The 17,278-nt window shown below is 36.6% G+C and overlaps 2 protein-coding genes and 1 non-coding gene across 4 annotated transcripts in view; all 3 read left to right on the top strand.

Moving 5' to 3' along the window:
* Nucleotides 1-2,627, top strand: part of crlf3 (cytokine receptor-like factor 3) — an 11,506-nt gene extending 8,879 nt beyond the window's left edge. Inside the window, exons 7-10 of the mRNA XM_025064505.1 lie at nt 297-384; nt 943-1,187; nt 1,276-1,388; nt 1,932-2,627. Coding sequence (XP_024920273.1) covers nt 297-384; nt 943-1,187; nt 1,276-1,388; nt 1,932-2,185 — 700 coding nt within the window. The 3' untranslated portion in view covers nt 2,186-2,627. The remainder of the gene's footprint in view (nt 1-296; nt 385-942; nt 1,188-1,275; nt 1,389-1,931) is intronic.
* Nucleotides 2,628-5,683: 3,056 nt separating this feature from the next.
* Nucleotides 5,684-5,755, top strand: trnat-cgu (transfer RNA threonine (anticodon CGU)). Its single transcript has one exon. It is a non-coding gene; the product is annotated as a tRNA-Thr (tRNA).
* Nucleotides 5,756-6,519: 764 nt separating this feature from the next.
* tsen54 (TSEN54 tRNA splicing endonuclease subunit) overlaps nt 6,520-17,278 on the top strand; it is a 12,273-nt gene continuing 1,514 nt past the window's right edge. Inside the window, exons 1-9 of one of the 2 annotated variants that reach the window (XM_008329152.3) lie at nt 6,520-6,668; nt 7,417-7,578; nt 8,496-8,559; nt 10,046-10,129; nt 10,350-10,448; nt 11,207-11,259; nt 11,640-11,753; nt 14,447-14,897; nt 14,983-15,121. In XM_008329152.3, coding sequence (XP_008327374.1) covers nt 6,613-6,668; nt 7,417-7,578; nt 8,496-8,559; nt 10,046-10,129; nt 10,350-10,448; nt 11,207-11,259; nt 11,640-11,753; nt 14,447-14,897; nt 14,983-15,121 — 1,222 coding nt within the window. In that variant the 5' untranslated portion in view covers nt 6,520-6,612. The remainder of the gene's footprint in view (nt 6,669-7,416; nt 7,579-8,495; nt 8,560-10,045; nt 10,130-10,349; nt 10,449-11,206; nt 11,260-11,639; nt 11,754-14,446; nt 14,898-14,982; nt 15,122-17,278) is intronic. The other variant, XM_008329151.3, reaches the window with a different exon arrangement.

Genomic DNA, 17,278 nt, shown 5'->3' on the forward strand with positions numbered 1-17,278 from the left:
AGTGTCAAGTCAAGTCCCAAGTCCTTACGTTTCTGTTTCGAGTCCTTTTAAACAAAATAATAATATATTTACACAGATCACCTTGGGTTTTGGAGAAAGTATCAAGTCTTGTCGAGTCAAAGGGCTCGAGTCCAAGTGAAGTCACGAGTCATTGACGTTAAAGTCCATGTCGAGTTCCAAGTCTCTTTACATTTGGTCGAGTCGAGTCTAAAGTCATCCAATTGATGACTCGAGTCCAAGTCATGTGACTCGAGTCCACAGGTTTTTCACACTTGTCAATTTGTCCATGTCACCAGGAGCCACCACAGCAGTAGTCTGCGTTGGGCTCAGGAGTTCAGGCACAGGGATCCCTCTGTATACTACATTTACTTTAGCAATTTTCAGGTACAGATCTTTCGCTATAGTCCTGTCCTTGTCCTCAACCTTACAACACGCTAACTGCCGTATTCATCGGACTTTCAAGTTTCTGATGGTACCTGAACGCAACTCATGTGACACTGTGGCAACTTCAGCATAACGTCATAATCTGTGTAGCGCAAAGCTAGCTAGCTAGCACAAAATGGACAGGTTTTTCAACAAGAAATAGACTGAAGGAGCAGACCAGCGATAACAATCATTGAAAAATGAATACAAGTATAAAAATACATTGCGATGTTCGTCAGTTAATTAATAAAGCTAATGTTTCTTTACATTGCTATTTCTGGCTTATGCTATTTGGGAGGCCTTGGCATAGGAACGTTTAAGAACCCCCATTTTATATGAACCTACATCTTTAGGAGTTTGAAATTTTAATGGGTTGGTTTGGAGTGTTTTACAAATATTATTTGTGTTTTTTTTTTTTTTTGGTATGTAGAAGGACACTTATTTTTACTTCCCTAGACACATTTTTGTCAAGGTTTTGACAAATATTTAGCAATTCATCCTTGGAATGCTTTCACCTAATACATCCTGGAAATACATCCACTGCTTGATATTTCTACTAGATGTTTATGGCAGTATCTTATATGTAGATTTGAAAAGTGTGTGTGTGTGTGTGTGATCATGATAGAGTGGTGCCCAGGTACTGAGGGCTACGTCCTGAGCAGCAGGAGAAACATTGCCCTGCGCCATGACTCCTCCCAAACGAAATGCCAAGTTCTTTACTCCAAAGCTCCTACATACTACTGTGGCCAGACACTGACTTTCAAGTACGTACATGAATTTTAGGCACAAGTTACCAGAGTGCTCTTTCTCTTTAAAAAAAAAAAAAACAATGTGTCTGTCTGGCGATTACAGGATCTCTGCAGCAGGTCAAATGGACCGAAAGGACAGCCTGGGTGTGTGCGTGGACAATAAGAAAGGGGAGGAGTCACTTCAACGAGACCAGGCTGTCTGCGTTTCTTCCAATGGTACGCGTAGTTTAAGGCCTGACCCTGTTGGTCTGGATCGTGAAACTTGTCTTACAATTCCCACAGGTTTCGTCTAAATCGTAAAGGTTCGTTTGCAGGTTTTGTTTTAAGACGTTTTACCTCTCATCCGAGAGGCTTTTTTTTAGTTCTGAACAAACTGGGAAGTTCTGGTATTTTAGCCCTAAAGAGGCCGAATAAAAAAAAACAAAACAAGGTTTGTTGCAGAAAAACAATACACAAATGGGGAGGATTTGAGGTGTGGTGCACCACACTCATTATCAGTTACTCGATACAGGAAGCAGGTTGTGACCTGGTGTGAAAGAACTCCTCCAAAATGATAGAAAGAAAGAATTCTTTAATTGAGAAAGTGGATTCCATTCAAATGTATGCATTGTTTACTCTGGCTAGACCCATAAATCCAACGAAAGTGTATTTTTTTTATTGGTCACTAAACTGTAAATGCTGAATAATACCAACTCGCTCTAGTCCTTTGTTCTCCATTTCAAGTAAAATGTAACTTGTAAGTGACATTTCTCCTTTCAGGTGCTGTTACTGTTAATGGTAAAGAGATGACCAACCACCTTCCGGCCATTACCACAGGATCATCCGTGACCTTTGACATGGAGGTGGTGAACCTGCTGCCGCAGAGCGACGGCTCTGGCCTCAAACTCAGAGTGACCATCGGTTCTGGGAACCGGGAGGTGGTGTTTGATTGGCTTGTGGACCAGGCGACAACGGACTGCCTCTTTTTCGGCTGCTCCTTTGTCCACACGGGCTGGAAGGTTCTGGTGTTTTAAGGAGTTATTGTTTTGCTTAAACGAGTGGCAGAACACGCTGCGATCAGCTGTCACGTCGGACCTGGAAATAGTCCAGCTTTTCCTCACAGTGCACATTCGCCACCGTTCCTTTTTCCTTCTCCTTCCTTGTGGTAAAGTGCTCACAAGGACAACTGTGACAACAAAACGACCCGAAGAGTACGTTTTCCTCAGGCATGATGCAATTCTGCGGCCTTTTAAAACACAGTGGAGCGTCCAATAACAGTGACTCACGTCATCTATTTCTGTCAGTAGTGCAGTGCAGTAAGACCGGATTACGGAATTGAAAGTATGAATAAGGACAAAAAGTGTTGGTACCTCTATGTAGGACAAGTTGAAGTTAATCTAATTAGTTCTATATTTGGATGTTTACTAAAATGATTGGCAATACTTCAAAGTGAATAAAAAGATAAACCAATGGTAACAAATGAGCAGCAGTAGTTAATATGTATAAACCCAGATTTTATGGTTGTCACTGAACCTATTTTGTTACGTCAGCTAATCAGCTAAGTCCCCATCTGTCTCCGGTTTCCCTTCATTACGGTTTCACTTTTCTGGCCCACCTTTAAATACTTGACTTTTCCTGGTGAAGTCTGTAGAAATGTGAAATAAAAGGCGCAGAAACCAGCCAATCAGAACACGGTTGTTAAACAGGTGTGTACAGAATCCGGCAGTGCTTAATGTTCTTCTTTTTTTTTTTTTTTTTTTTTCCTTTTACTAAAATTGTCTCTGAAACCGGACAAAAAAAAAAGGTATTTTATGTCGTTTATGTATATTTTCATATATGTTTCTCCCATTATTTTCGACACTTCAACCCTCAGATTAATGTTGGTTGATGCACGTTACCTTTATAAAATGTTCACAGTTGTAAAACATACACACGTTTTGCAACATGACACACTTAGAGTAGTCCTCCGAATTGATTTGGGAAAAAAAAACTACAAATTTAGCCCCTTTAGCGCCTGGGAATGTTCTAGGTGCTACATTAGATCCAGCATATAACCTGGATTATATTATAGTGCCAATTCTCCTACTTGCATTTAAACAGATTAAACAGATACTTACTTTTAGAAGTAAGTGATTGACTTATGTACTTTGGCCATTAGACCAATCAAGAGACATTATTTTATATGTCAAATGTATCAATTTCATTTACCCTCCCATTATTAAAATAGATTAATATTAAAATGTATTTTACTTTATTAGATTAAAATGAGCTGCAGTGCTGCCATCTAGTGACTTTTACTTTCATATACAGCCGTTTTTCCCCCAAAAAACTATTTTTTAGGGCAGACATCACTTGGTGAAACCCAGGCATGGCGTTATCAGGTTTTCATTATTGGAGGGAAAAACTGATAACGATTCTTACAGATGTTACATTATTACCTTAGCATTGGGCCGATAATATCAGGCTTCATTATAGGCACAAAGTATGGAAAAAGAGAATCTTCCGAAAGTCTTTATGCAGTTGATGATGCCGTGGACAGTTGTGATATTCAGTATTTACAAATGAGTAACTCCTGTTGGGGTATGTGATTGTATGCCATATAGCCTGTTTTCTTTTCTTCCTGTCCGTGGCACAAGGACCTGATTATTTTAATTCTCTATTTTTCTTGTTTCTCCTATATCCTGTAAATTCTTCGGACCATCTGAGGCGGTCTAGAAGGATTTGTTTTACCTGTTCTTTTTTTGTTTTAGGAAAACAATATTGTTTATCTATGCAACAAGATTGTTTCATTGGTAGCTTATTTTATTTTAAGTGGCTGAAATGGTGTGGTTTTTTTTTGTAAGAGTCTCTCCACAGTGGTGTTGTTTTTTTTTTGTAAGAGTCTCTCCACAGTTTGTATTATCTTTACCTAAAGTAAAAAGCTATCGTTTTTTTTTTTTTTTTTCAGAGTATTGTTGTGAGTAAGCACAAACTAAGAAAAGGTATGCTGTGAACAAATCTTTAAAATATCAAGGTAAGAATAAGTCTGCAATGTCTGCAGAATCTCTTTACTGCTTTATCTCATCTTGTTGCCAGCCATTTCTTAAATGGAAGTGATATTTGTAAACCACTCACTCCCCACATCAGATTCATAGAGAAATCAGCGATTTAAAACAGGGCTCCCCAACCACTGGTCCAGGGAGCAGAACAGCTACGTAGGCCATTTGGTACCGGGCTGTAGTGGGATCAAAATGAAAGTGTTTGTTTTATTTCTCAAATTGAATGATCCTTCAATGATGGTGCGGTATTACTGGTCCGCAGTAATGGCCGATACTGGCCGTCTGGTATCTGATACAAGTGTCAGCGAAAAATGTTGAACCGTGACTATACAAGACGCCATCTTTGAACTTATAAGTGAGGACTGCAGTGAATCAGCTCTTTGTGCTGTGACCTTAAATCGCACGTTTTCTCTATGTACTTTGGTGTGAGAGAAGGGGACCGTTTACAAACCGCAGTCACCAGTTACTGGCGCTAGTTCTTATGGTGGAGAGTGACATCAGAAAGATACTGATCTCTTCCTCTTACCTCATTTGCATTAGCCTGGTCGGTGTACTGTATATAAGCCTCCTGGTGTTTGGTTGTGCAAATAATAAAGTGATAACTGTGACAAACTTGAGATGCGACGCGGTGCTTGTCAGAGCTGCTGTCTTCACTGGCTGTTTCCCCCTGTGTCTTTGCACTCATTATTGCAACAATACAAATCAGATGTAGACTATAATACAAATGCATTGCAGACAGACTCACGATGAGCTTTGAAAATCAGGAATCTCTGTGACACTTCTTGAAGAAGCTACAACTAAGATGAGAGAAACAATAAGTCCTAAATAAATATCAAATAGAACTGATTGGCTCTCAACTGGCTGAAGTACATAGTATTGGTTTATCTCTTTATTATCTCATTATTAGACAGGGTTTTCCAATAAACAACTTAAGTTTGTTAACGACAGTCACTACACTAAAGATTATCCCAGCACAGTTCAGTTCATGGTTCACAGAGACTTACTAAAAAGGTAAATATAAAGATTTGCACTGGCTACATCTGGCCACCCTTTTGAAACTTTTCTGGGGGCCGCCGTTTAAGTCACAAAAAATTAGTCATTTTTAATTCAACGTTTAAAGACCACATCTTTTATACTGCTGGAAATGCATTATGTAGAATAAAACGTTATCAGCAAGTCAGGCGTCTGTTGGTGAGTTATATTTACAGTGGAAGTCATAAAAAAATAATAGGGAATAAAGCGAGAATGAGAATGAACAGACGGTTCACGTGCTTGTAACGCTACGCTGCGCTGAGGTAATTGGCGGGGTTGCCATTGAGGATATCTGTATATAGTAGTTAGAGTGTACTAACAGTTTTTATATCAAGAGAAAACTTTTATTTAGTCTAAACAAGTACTTGGAAAAACGGTTTGACCAAATTAAACCGGAAAAAAAAATAGAAACCGGTGTTGAGAAGTTCTTTCATATTTCCATTTTAAACCCCGACTTTGCCAGGCGCGGTGGCCAAGTGGTAAGGCGTCGGTCTCGTAAACCGAAGATCGCGGGTTCGAACCCCGTCCGTGCCTCAATGGAATGTGGGTCTCAATTTATATATCCTTACAGTTTTAAATTATTAGGTGTTGCAAAAATGCTTGTATAGCCATTTACCCGTTTTGCTGAAAGACACTTTTTGAGTAAAAACCAATTCTTTTATAGGTCAGCGGAATCTTTTTTTTAATTAAACTTTGAATCAGTTCACCCAATTTTCTCATTTCTTTTCGCATTAGACCACAACAAGAAAATACATTAGGCTCGTCATTTACCTGGATTGCAGAGGACTGCCTGCCTTTTCTTCGCTCTCTTGGGCTTACAATTTGTGACTGATCACAGAAAATAACCCTCAATTTTGTTTTCTTTTCCAGCAAGGGAACATAAATTTGTCGTTATTTTGTCATTCAAGCATTAACATATAAAACAGACAAACATAACATAAAACTTAGAACATCAGAAAGAAATACGCAATTTAAGAATTATGAAATGCAATTTGTTATTAAATTCTTCTGTTAAACAAATCAGTCACATTGTAAAAAAAAAAAAAAAAATTGAGAACAAAAACAAACAAAAAACGTTCCAGGACCTTTTAGATTTGTTCATTCAGCTTTATTTGTTAAGTTTTTGCATTTGCTGTTAGTTTTCTGGAAAACTGTACTTTAGAGGTTAAAACAAGTGACATGAAAATATATATTTTTTAAAACTCATGTCAGTCTCAACCGGCTGCACATCAATTATAGTTATCCTGGATCGACAGTATGCGCAACTCTCGCGACAATAAGTTTTCCAACATGGCGGGGTCTTTGACGTATTTTTAAGTTTGTATTCGGGCTCCGTCACTCGCGCGAGAGTGTGATGTTACGGGTGGGCGGGCACTATCTCAGCAGTCAAGATGGCGCAGCAAAACAAGCTGGATGCAGGGGGAATGGTGTACTCTGAAATACTGAGGTAAAAAAGAAAGTGCAGTGTAAAAGCAAACGTGTTTTCCCGTGATTACAACCTCTTAAAAAGTATTTGTTTATTTGGTTATATTTCCCCACAGAGTGAGTGAGAAATTAAAAAGCACAGACGGTAAAGACTATATACATAAAAATTCAAAACGAATAAACGATACTTATGATTCCCACCCAAAGAATGAACTAGAATCAGTTTGTACAAACGTCGGTGACAGTCTTACAAGCAAGTCATATGCATAGGAGAAAATTTAATGTGAAATATATTGTTATAAATGTATTGATTATATTGTTGGAATAATAATAAGGGGAACATCAAAAGTCATGAGATATTGTTGAAAGTTTATGATGGAAAGTAGAAATTCCAATATAAAAAGACTAAAATAGCAAACAATTAAATAAAATGTAAACGTCATTAGATAAGAAGTCGCAGTAATGAAAAAAATTAGAGTAGTGAAATCAAATCAAACAAGTATCAACTAAGATATATGTTTAAAATAAAAAATAGTGATCATACTAAAAATGCGATGAATTACACGTAATGACAAAAGTCATAAAATATGTTTGCAAAAAAGTAATGTCATTTCTAACTCAGTTACAATATTTTAGTTTCCAAGTATTGTTCAAATTTAGCTTAAATATCTATATGTTTAAGATTGTTATAAAAACACACAGGCCTGATTTTCTCACATTTCACATGAAATCCATAATTAGCTAAATGTTTTCATCTGTTTGAATTCCAGTCCGTCGGAGTTGTTCGCGGCTCGGTCCAGGAGTCACAAGATCCCAATCAAGGGACAGAAGAATTTCTTTCCTGACGACTCAGATGAGCAGCAAAAGCAGCTGGAGCAAAGTCTGAATGAACACTGCAGTCTTTTATCAGAGGAAAGAGGGAAAGGCTGTAAGTAGACTCCACTTCCATTTATTGTTAGTTTAACTTTTTTGTTGCAAGATCTTTCATTACATGTCGGCCAAGGCTGTTGAGAAAGTATGCAAAATTGGTGCAGAATACAAACAAGATGGTTCTCCTAAAAAAAAACAACATCCAATGAATTTTACAGTTTTCAATAATTATCTACTAAAGGCCCACTAACTAATCTCTACTAATATCCCCTGTTCAGGATTATTTGTTAGTGTGCTATCTATCTATCTAGCTGTCTATCTATCTATCTAACTATCTATCTATCTAGCTGTCTATCTATCTATCTAGCTGTCTATCTATCTATCTGTCTATCTATCTATCTGTCTATCTATCTATCTGTCTATCCATCTATCTATCTATCTATCCACCCATCCATCCATCCATCATCCATCTATCTATCCATCCATCTATCTCTCTATCTCTCTTTCCATCTGTCCACCCATCTGTCCACCCACACACAGACAACTTGTCAGGTGAATTAAGGTGATCTTAAATGTCACCTAAAAATTAAATTAATCATTTTAATTTTGTTAATATACAATATAGGTTGTTTCGTTCAATAATTTTGTCTGATTGAATGTGTACTATTTCAAGGACACTATGATGAAGAGCTAAAAGACTTTTTAAAAATACTTCAGTAATGTGGCACAGAAGAAAATACAAATAACAAAAAGAAGAAACTTGGCTCTCGGCCCAGTTGTTATTGTAAACATTGGCATCGACCCAGAATTTCTCAATCGGTGCAGCCCTAGTTTAAAGTTTGTCAGTTATCAAACAGAAGATTTGGGTTGTGACAAGTGTGGTGTGTGTGGTTTTTTATTTTCATATCACTGCAGTGGAACGAGAAAAATTTGGGTTGTGACAAGTGTGGTGTGTTTTTTTATTTTCATATCACTGCAGTGGAACCCTGGTGAAGGCGACCTGGATCTCAAGTAAGCAGGTGGTGGAGCTCCAGTCTCTTTCTGTGAGTACAGTCATTGTTAAGATTAATATTCATTTGAAAACCTTCATATCATTTAGCATTCATGCGAAAACACATTTGTGGCACAACTACTTTAAAGACTAAAACTATAGGTATTTAGTTTTCCTAATTTGTCTAACTGCAGTTAAGCTGACCTGTTTAGGTCGCTAAATGTCTGAAAAGGATGTTGCGGTATCTGACTTTAAGGAACTGAAGCAGATCTTTTAAAATCCACTAGGTTGAGAGGTCGACAGAGCGCCTCGGATTTGATTTATTTGTCAAGCAATTTCCAAAGCAAAAGCATTTGGAGAATTTAGAGGAAGAGTCGGTACCTCAAACTTAGTAGTTTCCACAAGCTTCAAGTAATATTTTTTTGCTTTGTGGCAGACCACATTATGCTGCTGAGAGAACCGCCAGCTGGCATCAGGGAACGTCGTTTCAGTGATTTGTATACATAGTAGGACATTGACAGAAAACCCGATTCGTCAATGTAAGTTAAATGGAGTCGATAAGTCGAAAGTGTTTATTTCCCAGTGTGTGCCGATGCAATCTTTACCTCTGATTAGCAAAAGTCATAATCACTTTATAAAAGGGGTGATAACATGAGCAGCTACAGAACACGAACAGAGGTTCCTCATGCATTCCTTTCTGGAGGACTAAACTGTCACAAAGCCTAGTGTAAAAAAAGTGAGCATCTCACTGGGAGTTAGTAGAACAATTGATTGCTGTGCTCTTTTCCATTAGCAAAAGCTACAAAAGTAACGTATGGAGAGTTATATGCTTATCGCCAGATGGGTGTCTGTAGTTTGTCCTCGTCGAGTCGAGGTCAACAAAGGTCAGATACATTGATGTGAAAAAGTCGTCAGTGCCCTAGTAAAGCAGTCCCCAACCTTTTTTTGCGCCACGGACCGGTTAAATATTTGAAATCTTTTTCACGGACCGGCCTTTAAAAAAATGATACAACCTTGAAAAATTGGTATTTTCTAAATATAATAATAAATGTTAAGCCACCGTGTATGCAACTTTATTGGCAGCGTCCTTGTAACTTTGCGGAACACTTGGTCTCCGAGTGGCAAAGAAGTTTTGAAGGCTTCATCGCTTCATTAGAGCCACTCGCAGATAATTTGTTTTTTTCAAAATAAAACATTGTTCGGAATCAGATAATAAATAAAATATTTTTTCTGTGCGGCCCAATACCAATTAACCCACGGACCGGTGCAGGTCCGCATCCTGGGGGTTGGGCACCACTGCCCTAGTTCATATATCTCCACCACCTTGTTTAGGTCAGTCATTGTACATGCGAACTATTCCAGCTATTCTGCACCTGTTGTTGCGATAACTTTCTACTTGAAGCTTTTTTTTTTTTCAAACTTATATATTTTTTTCAAGTGACTTATTATTTGCCTAACTCTCAGTTTTCTTCAGTTTTATCTTCTGTTAAACAGCGTTCTGGTCTATGTCTATTGTAATGACGTGTTTCTCTCCGCAGGGCAAGTTTTGGCAAACAATGGGTTTTTCTGCTGAGGGGAAACGCTATCTGCTGCCTGAAGAGGCTCTGTACCTTATGGAGTGTGTAAGTTACAAATGGGAAATCGCCCATTTCTGCAAGTAAATGTGCGTACGTGTACATAAGCACTGTATATGTTTGTTCATTTCATCTCAATTTTTGGTCGATCCAGAACGTATCGACCAGTCAACTGGGAGATTACAGCGCTAAAAACCAGTACGTTTCCTCCTCAACACCAAACGTTTGACGTTTGTTTATGGTATATTTTTAATATGTGTTTGGACAGGGAAGTCTGCAGGTGTTTTACGAGGACCTGGCGCTCTCCATTCAGGACGCCTACGAGATATTTCTGTCTTCAGAAACAGTTAGCCTACATCAATATCAGGTAGACATTGTGCTTATGCAAGTGTTTGAAATATTACCTTTTTAATAGGTTTTTTCTTGTGACACTTCAAGTTAGAATTGACGTCGGTTTTTCCTCCAAAAATGAAAACCCGATAATGCAATGCCTGGGTTTCCCCAAACAATGTGTGTCCTAAAAATTGTTTCGGGGAAAACCAACTGTATATGAATGTGAAAGTCACTAGAGGGCAGCATTGCAGCTCATTTTATTAATCGATTTTAGTAATCAGGAATAGATAGAGATAGATAGAAAATAGAAGAGGAAATCACGGGATTGTATGCACAATTCTGGTGCCAGCGACTCGTACCTTGGTTTGTACAAATAAACAAATAAATATTACGCTAAATAGTATTTCAATTCGAGGGGGCGGTGAATAAACTACTGTCCCATAGGGGGGCATGAAAATAATTGAAAAGGGCGGCACTTACATTCCTTAACCACCAGGCTACGCTATATCAGTATCGGTTGGTATCGGAAATGAAGTGTTTGGACATTATCGTATATCGGCAAAATGTTAATTTCGGACATCCCTAGTCTAATGTGTATTATCTAATTATTTCAGAAATTTTGGAATTGTTCATCTATTTTGATATTTTTTTTTATTTTCTGTTTTTACCAATTCGGGTTTAACCTCTATGGCTAAATCTAAATCTTTCATTTGAATTCAATTCTAATGCCTAACTTAGCTAACCTTGGTGACATATTGTATAAAGTCTGTTCTCATCTCTTCTCTCTCAAAGGTGTTTGGGCATTTAAAAAGGCTTGGCTACGTGGTGCACAGGTTTGATCCCAGGTATTTAAAATTTGAATGTCACCATTAAATATGTTGAATTATAACAGACAACAGACTCATCAAATCCATCTAGTTTCATTTGTGGTGCCCAATAGGGAGATCACGATCTACCAATTTGCGCCAGATTGAAAGCGAGTGGTGGTAAATTATGAACAATTAAATAAAGAAAAATGAATAGTGCGGTAGAATATCAATATTCCACAGATTTTCCACCAGAATGTGTCCCTTTTCATGCCATCTCTGCTTCCACTGCCACACTGCTGGACTGCGGGCAGGAGGGAATCCCTGTCACAGTGATACCATCTGCTGAATTGTTTGTGCACTCTGTGTTTGGGAGGCTGTGATTATTTTTGGGTGATGACATTTTCTCTTCTTTGCAGTTCATTGCCATCTCGTTATGCCCAACAGTTGAATCTTCCCCAATCAGGTAAAAATGCTGGAAATCAACTGAAAAGGAAACATGATGTGAGCCTCACCTCTACATCAGCACCCAGGTAAGTTTTTGTTGTAAATGTAGGTTCAATGTGTTAATACTCTCATATATATGTATATGTGTATATATATGTATGTGTATATGTATATATGTATACATATGTATGTATATATGTATACATATGTATGTATATATGTATATATGTATGTATGTATATATGTATATATGTATGTATGTATATATGTATATATGTATGTATGTATATATGTATACATATGTATGTATATATGTATGTATGTATATATGTATACATATGTATGTATATATGTATACATATGTATGTATATATGTATGTATGTATATATGTATATATATATACATGTGTGTATATATATATATTATATATATATATATACACACATGTATATATATATATTATATATATATATATAATATACTCACATATACTTGTATATGTAATAGGGGCGTAGGGGTGCAGAAAGGTTTGTAACTCGGTATTGCCTTCCTGGTTTGATACATTTTCATTACGAAAAGTAATGTGGAATCACCAAAAATGTCATGTATATATGTGTGTTCGTGTGTTTAGATATAGTCAATTTCAATGTATATACAGTATATATACATTGAAATTGACTATATCTAAACACACGAACACACATATATACATGACATTTTTGGTGATTCCACATTACTTTTCGTAATGAAAATGTATCAAACCAGGAAGGCAATACCGAGTTACAAACCTTTCTGCACCCCTACGCCCCTATTACATATACAAGTATATATGAGTATATTATATATATATATATGTATATATATGTATGTGTATATGTATATATGTATGTATATATGTATGTATATATGTATACATATGTATGTATATATGTATACATATGTATGTATATATGTATGTATGTATATATGTATGTATGTATATATGTATGTATATATGTATGTATGTATATATGTATGTATATATGTATATATGTATATATATTTGTATATATATATGTATATATATGTATGTATATATGTATATATATTTGTATATATATATGTATGTGTATATGTATATATGTATGTATGTATATATGTATACATATGTATGTATATATGTATATATATATGTATGTATGTATATATGTATATATGTATGTATGTATATATGTATGTATATATGTATGTATATATGTATGTATATATGTATACATATGTATGTATATATGTATGTATATATGTATGTATGTATATATGTATGTATATATGTATGTATGTATATATGTATGTATGTATATATGTATGTATGTATATATGTATGTATATATGTATGTATATATGTATATATATGTATGTATATATGTATATATGTATACATATGTATGTATATATGTATGTATGTATATATGTATACATATGTATGTATATATGTATGTATATATGTATATATGTATACATATGTATGTATATATGTATGTATATATGTATATATATGTATGTGTATATGTATATATGTATACATATGTATGTATATATGTATATATATATGTATGTATATATGTATGTATGTATATATGTATGTATGTATATATGTATGTATGTATATATGTATGTATGTATATATGTATACATATGTATGTATATATGTATACATATGTATGTATATATGTATATATGTATGTATATATGTATGTATATATGTATACATATGTATGTATATATGTATACATATGTATGTATATATGTATATATATGTATATATGTATACATATGTATGTATATATGTATGTATGTATATATGTATGTATATATGTATACATATGTATGTATATATGTATGTATATATGTATGTATGTATATATGTATGTATATATGTATGTATGTATATATGTATACATATGTATGTATATATGTATATATGTATACATATGTATGTATATATGTATATATATTTGTATATATATATGTATATATATATATTATATATATATATATGTGTGTATATATATATATTATATATATATATATACACACATGTATATATATATATATATGTATATATATATATATAATATACTCACATATACTTGTATATGTAATAGGGGCGTAGGGGTGCAGAAAGGTTTGTAACTCGGTATTGCCTTCCTGGTTTGATACATTTTCATTACGAAAAGTAATGTGGAATCACCAAAAATGTCATGTATATATGTGTGTTCGTGTGTTTAGATATAGTCAATTTCAATGTATATACAGTATATATACATTGAAATTGACTATATACTGTATATGTGTGTGTGTATATACTGTATATGTATATATAGTAGAAGCTATGTATATATTAGTACTTGCAAGACTCCACTGACATGTACTATAATGAACATTTTTGTCAGCTAGTCATGGATGACGTTAAACGTACTTTTCATTAATTGATGAAAAATCATAGCAGGATGGAATGCTTTGTGCCGTACAAAAGAAATGAACGTAACGCTTGTAAAACAATTTGGGCCACAGTTACAGTCACAGTTTGTTTTTAGATCCTGATTTGCGTGTGTAAAAACCCCACAAGTGCATCGACGTGTCGACGCTATTTATTATATTATAATTCAAGTCTCCTCAGATCTTTTATGGGGGCTCGCTGAGGACTGACAATAACTGTGGCCAGTTCTTATTTACCATCTCTGAGTTCAAAATGGATTTGAGATCTAAATGAGATTTTTGTGGTATTTCTCACCGCAGTCTCTCTAAAACACTGGTTCCCACCACTGATACGATGTCAGCGGATGAACACATGAAGGACGAAAGCGTTGACGAGTCCGTTGCAATGACTTCTTCAGAGTCTACGGCAGATGAGAGCTCCACGACAGACTCAGCAGTAATGGTTGAACCCCGGAAGTGGTGGACATCAGACATTATCGAGGACAAAGGATCGAACCACAGAAACTGTAGCCGCTCAGGCTGGGATTTCAGCTCCATCTTGTTCCCGGACCTGGGTTCCAAGGAGAACCTGTCAGGTTCTCTGGCCTCTCCCGACCCTTCACTGCTGCCTGGGGCTTTGGCTGTGGGTGTCTGTGACGTCGCATCGTGGAGATCAAAAATAAACCAGCGGAAAGTTAAAGGGTCCCCCGAACATCGGCGTAGAGGAGTGGACAATCAGAGACAAGGCTGGCACGGGAAGAAAGACGAAGAGGTCTGTTGCGTCACGATTTCAATGAGACGTTATTTATGATTACTGAAATATTATCTGGAGAATAATTGTGTTGACGTTCTTCAAGGTGCAGTCGTGCAAAAATTGGACAGAGTTTAATGACCTCATGGCTCGACACCAGCACAGGAGACAGGATGAACAAGCCGAACATCTATGGAACAGAGAAGTCACTCCTTTACATGATCCAAGTCAACCACTGCCCACCAGTAAGACACCATGATAAAAATATCCTTCCGTTAAGGCGGAAATAATGGTTCTATACCTTTGTCCAGTAGTTAACATTGACCGACAAATAAAAAAAATAAACCTCGCAGGTTGACAAAAGCTGACTGCGGTTCAATAACAACTGAGAGAAGAACGTAAGCCTTAGGAAAATAACATTAGCCTAAAAATAAATAGTTTAAAACATCTTAAAGTTAGCCAGAAGGTCAGTATGTTAGATTTTTTTTTTAAAAATTAAAAAAAAACACAAGTCAAAGCAGAATTACAATAATAGTTGTGAGCTTTTAAATAATGGAACACAAATGTCAAATACAGGCTTTTACTTAATTCATCTTCTCTCCTCAAGGGCTTACTGCAGTAGATCATCTGGTGTACTTCCTGCTCATTACCGCATACCAGTGTTTCTCAGTTAATTTGAGAAACAGCGCAACACCTAGTGCCTAGTAATATTTATTTATTTATTTATCTGTACACACCACTGTACGAGATGCTGGCCCCAACATTCTGCCTAATATCCATATCGAAATAAGATTCATAAAATGAGCTGCTCTGCTGCCATCTAGTGACTGAAGTTTATCATTCAAGCATGAGTAAAGACAGTATGCTGAAAGTCCCCCCCTCTAGGGCTCACTATTTGAGAAGCCAACCATCTCAATGTCTTCCTTCACTTTCTCCAGCGGAGCGTCTTGCTCTTTCCTTTTTGCCAGCAGCTATATCCCAACATTTTTGGTTCAATAACCGCCTTCTCTCCTTTGCACATGTCCATTTGTCATGTCAGACATTACATCTCCTATAGTCCTGTAAGCCAATGCCCTTTTCTCCATTCATTTGGCATCCTCTCACTCTCAACCACTGTTTGAACATCCTAGTCTAACACACTGTCTCCAAGACATCGTCACGCCTTTACCATTACGTCATCTCCACCAACTGCCTCTTCATCTTTTTTTTACAGCTACCCTCTCTTCCTCCCTGCTACTTTTTTTTTTTGCCTTTCTTGATTGTCTGTGTGTCCTTCATCTGCCCTTCTTTGTCTTTTGTTTTCCTCTTTAATTAGCTCCAGGCTCTAAAATACTCTGGTGGCTCACTGGCAAATGACCTTCTCCATCTTTTTTTTTTCTATCAATCTATTCTTGTGTACGTCATCTGTCTGTTAGTCCATTGATCCCTCTCTTCTTCCTGACTTTCCAACCTCTCAAATGATGTGCCTTCTGATTGCCTTTTTTTTTTTTTTTTTTTTTTCCTTTCTTTTTGCGTTCCTTTTGCGCATAACTCCCGACTAATTGCCTTTCTCCTTACGCCCTGCAGAAAACTCAAACCCTAACCCAGTACTTTCCAAACAGTGGGGCGGGGGACCCTTGGGGGGCATGGTGAGGTGCCAGGGGAGCGTGAGGGGCTTCTAATAGAATATGGCACTCGTGGACACAAGTGTACCTACTGCTGTGATGCTTGAATGATAACAAGCTCTCCAGTCACTAGGTGGCAGCAACTCATAAAAATGTACATGTTATCAGGTCCTCAATAGTATTTTAATTTACAGGGGTATGGGTTGGAGGTCGGAGAGCGGGGGCGTGACCTGAAAACATATCTGTCCCCAAGGGGGGGCAAGACAGAAAATAATTGAGAACCACTGGGTTAGGGACAAGGTGCTGCAGCCCACACTTGCTCATGCTCCCAAAGCACCAAGTGCATGTGGAGAATTTAATTACAGAGTATGGACTCCCTCCCAATGGCATTCCTACAGAATGTGCCCCAGTGCAGCAGGGTTAAATAGCGGATACAAACATAAAACAGAAGCAAACACGGGCCAAGGTAGACAAGGTAAGCACAGAAATGGGTCGTAAAAAAAACCCAAAAAAAAACGGTGAAATGAAAAGCAGCTTAAATAGGGACTAGTGATGTGCGGATCGATCCTGAAATATCGATACTTCCGATTCCGGATCTTTATGCTCTGAAATCGATTCTGAAATCAAAATATTGATACTTTTGATACTTACACATTCTGAGCTGAGGTGTATCCTAACCAGAAACATGGTGAAAAGTATCCAAATTATTGAGATGTTGTCTAAGTGACGCTCGGTTGGTGGGACTACTTCTTCTTCCGCCTGGGTGTGTGCGTCATGCGTAAGCACAGGGGCTCTACT

Source organism: Cynoglossus semilaevis, chromosome 17 (assembly GCF_000523025.1).
Source record: "Cynoglossus semilaevis isolate Cse_v1.0 chromosome 17, Cse_v1.0, whole genome shotgun sequence".
Lineage (NCBI taxonomy): Eukaryota > Metazoa > Chordata > Actinopteri > Pleuronectiformes > Cynoglossidae > Cynoglossus > Cynoglossus semilaevis.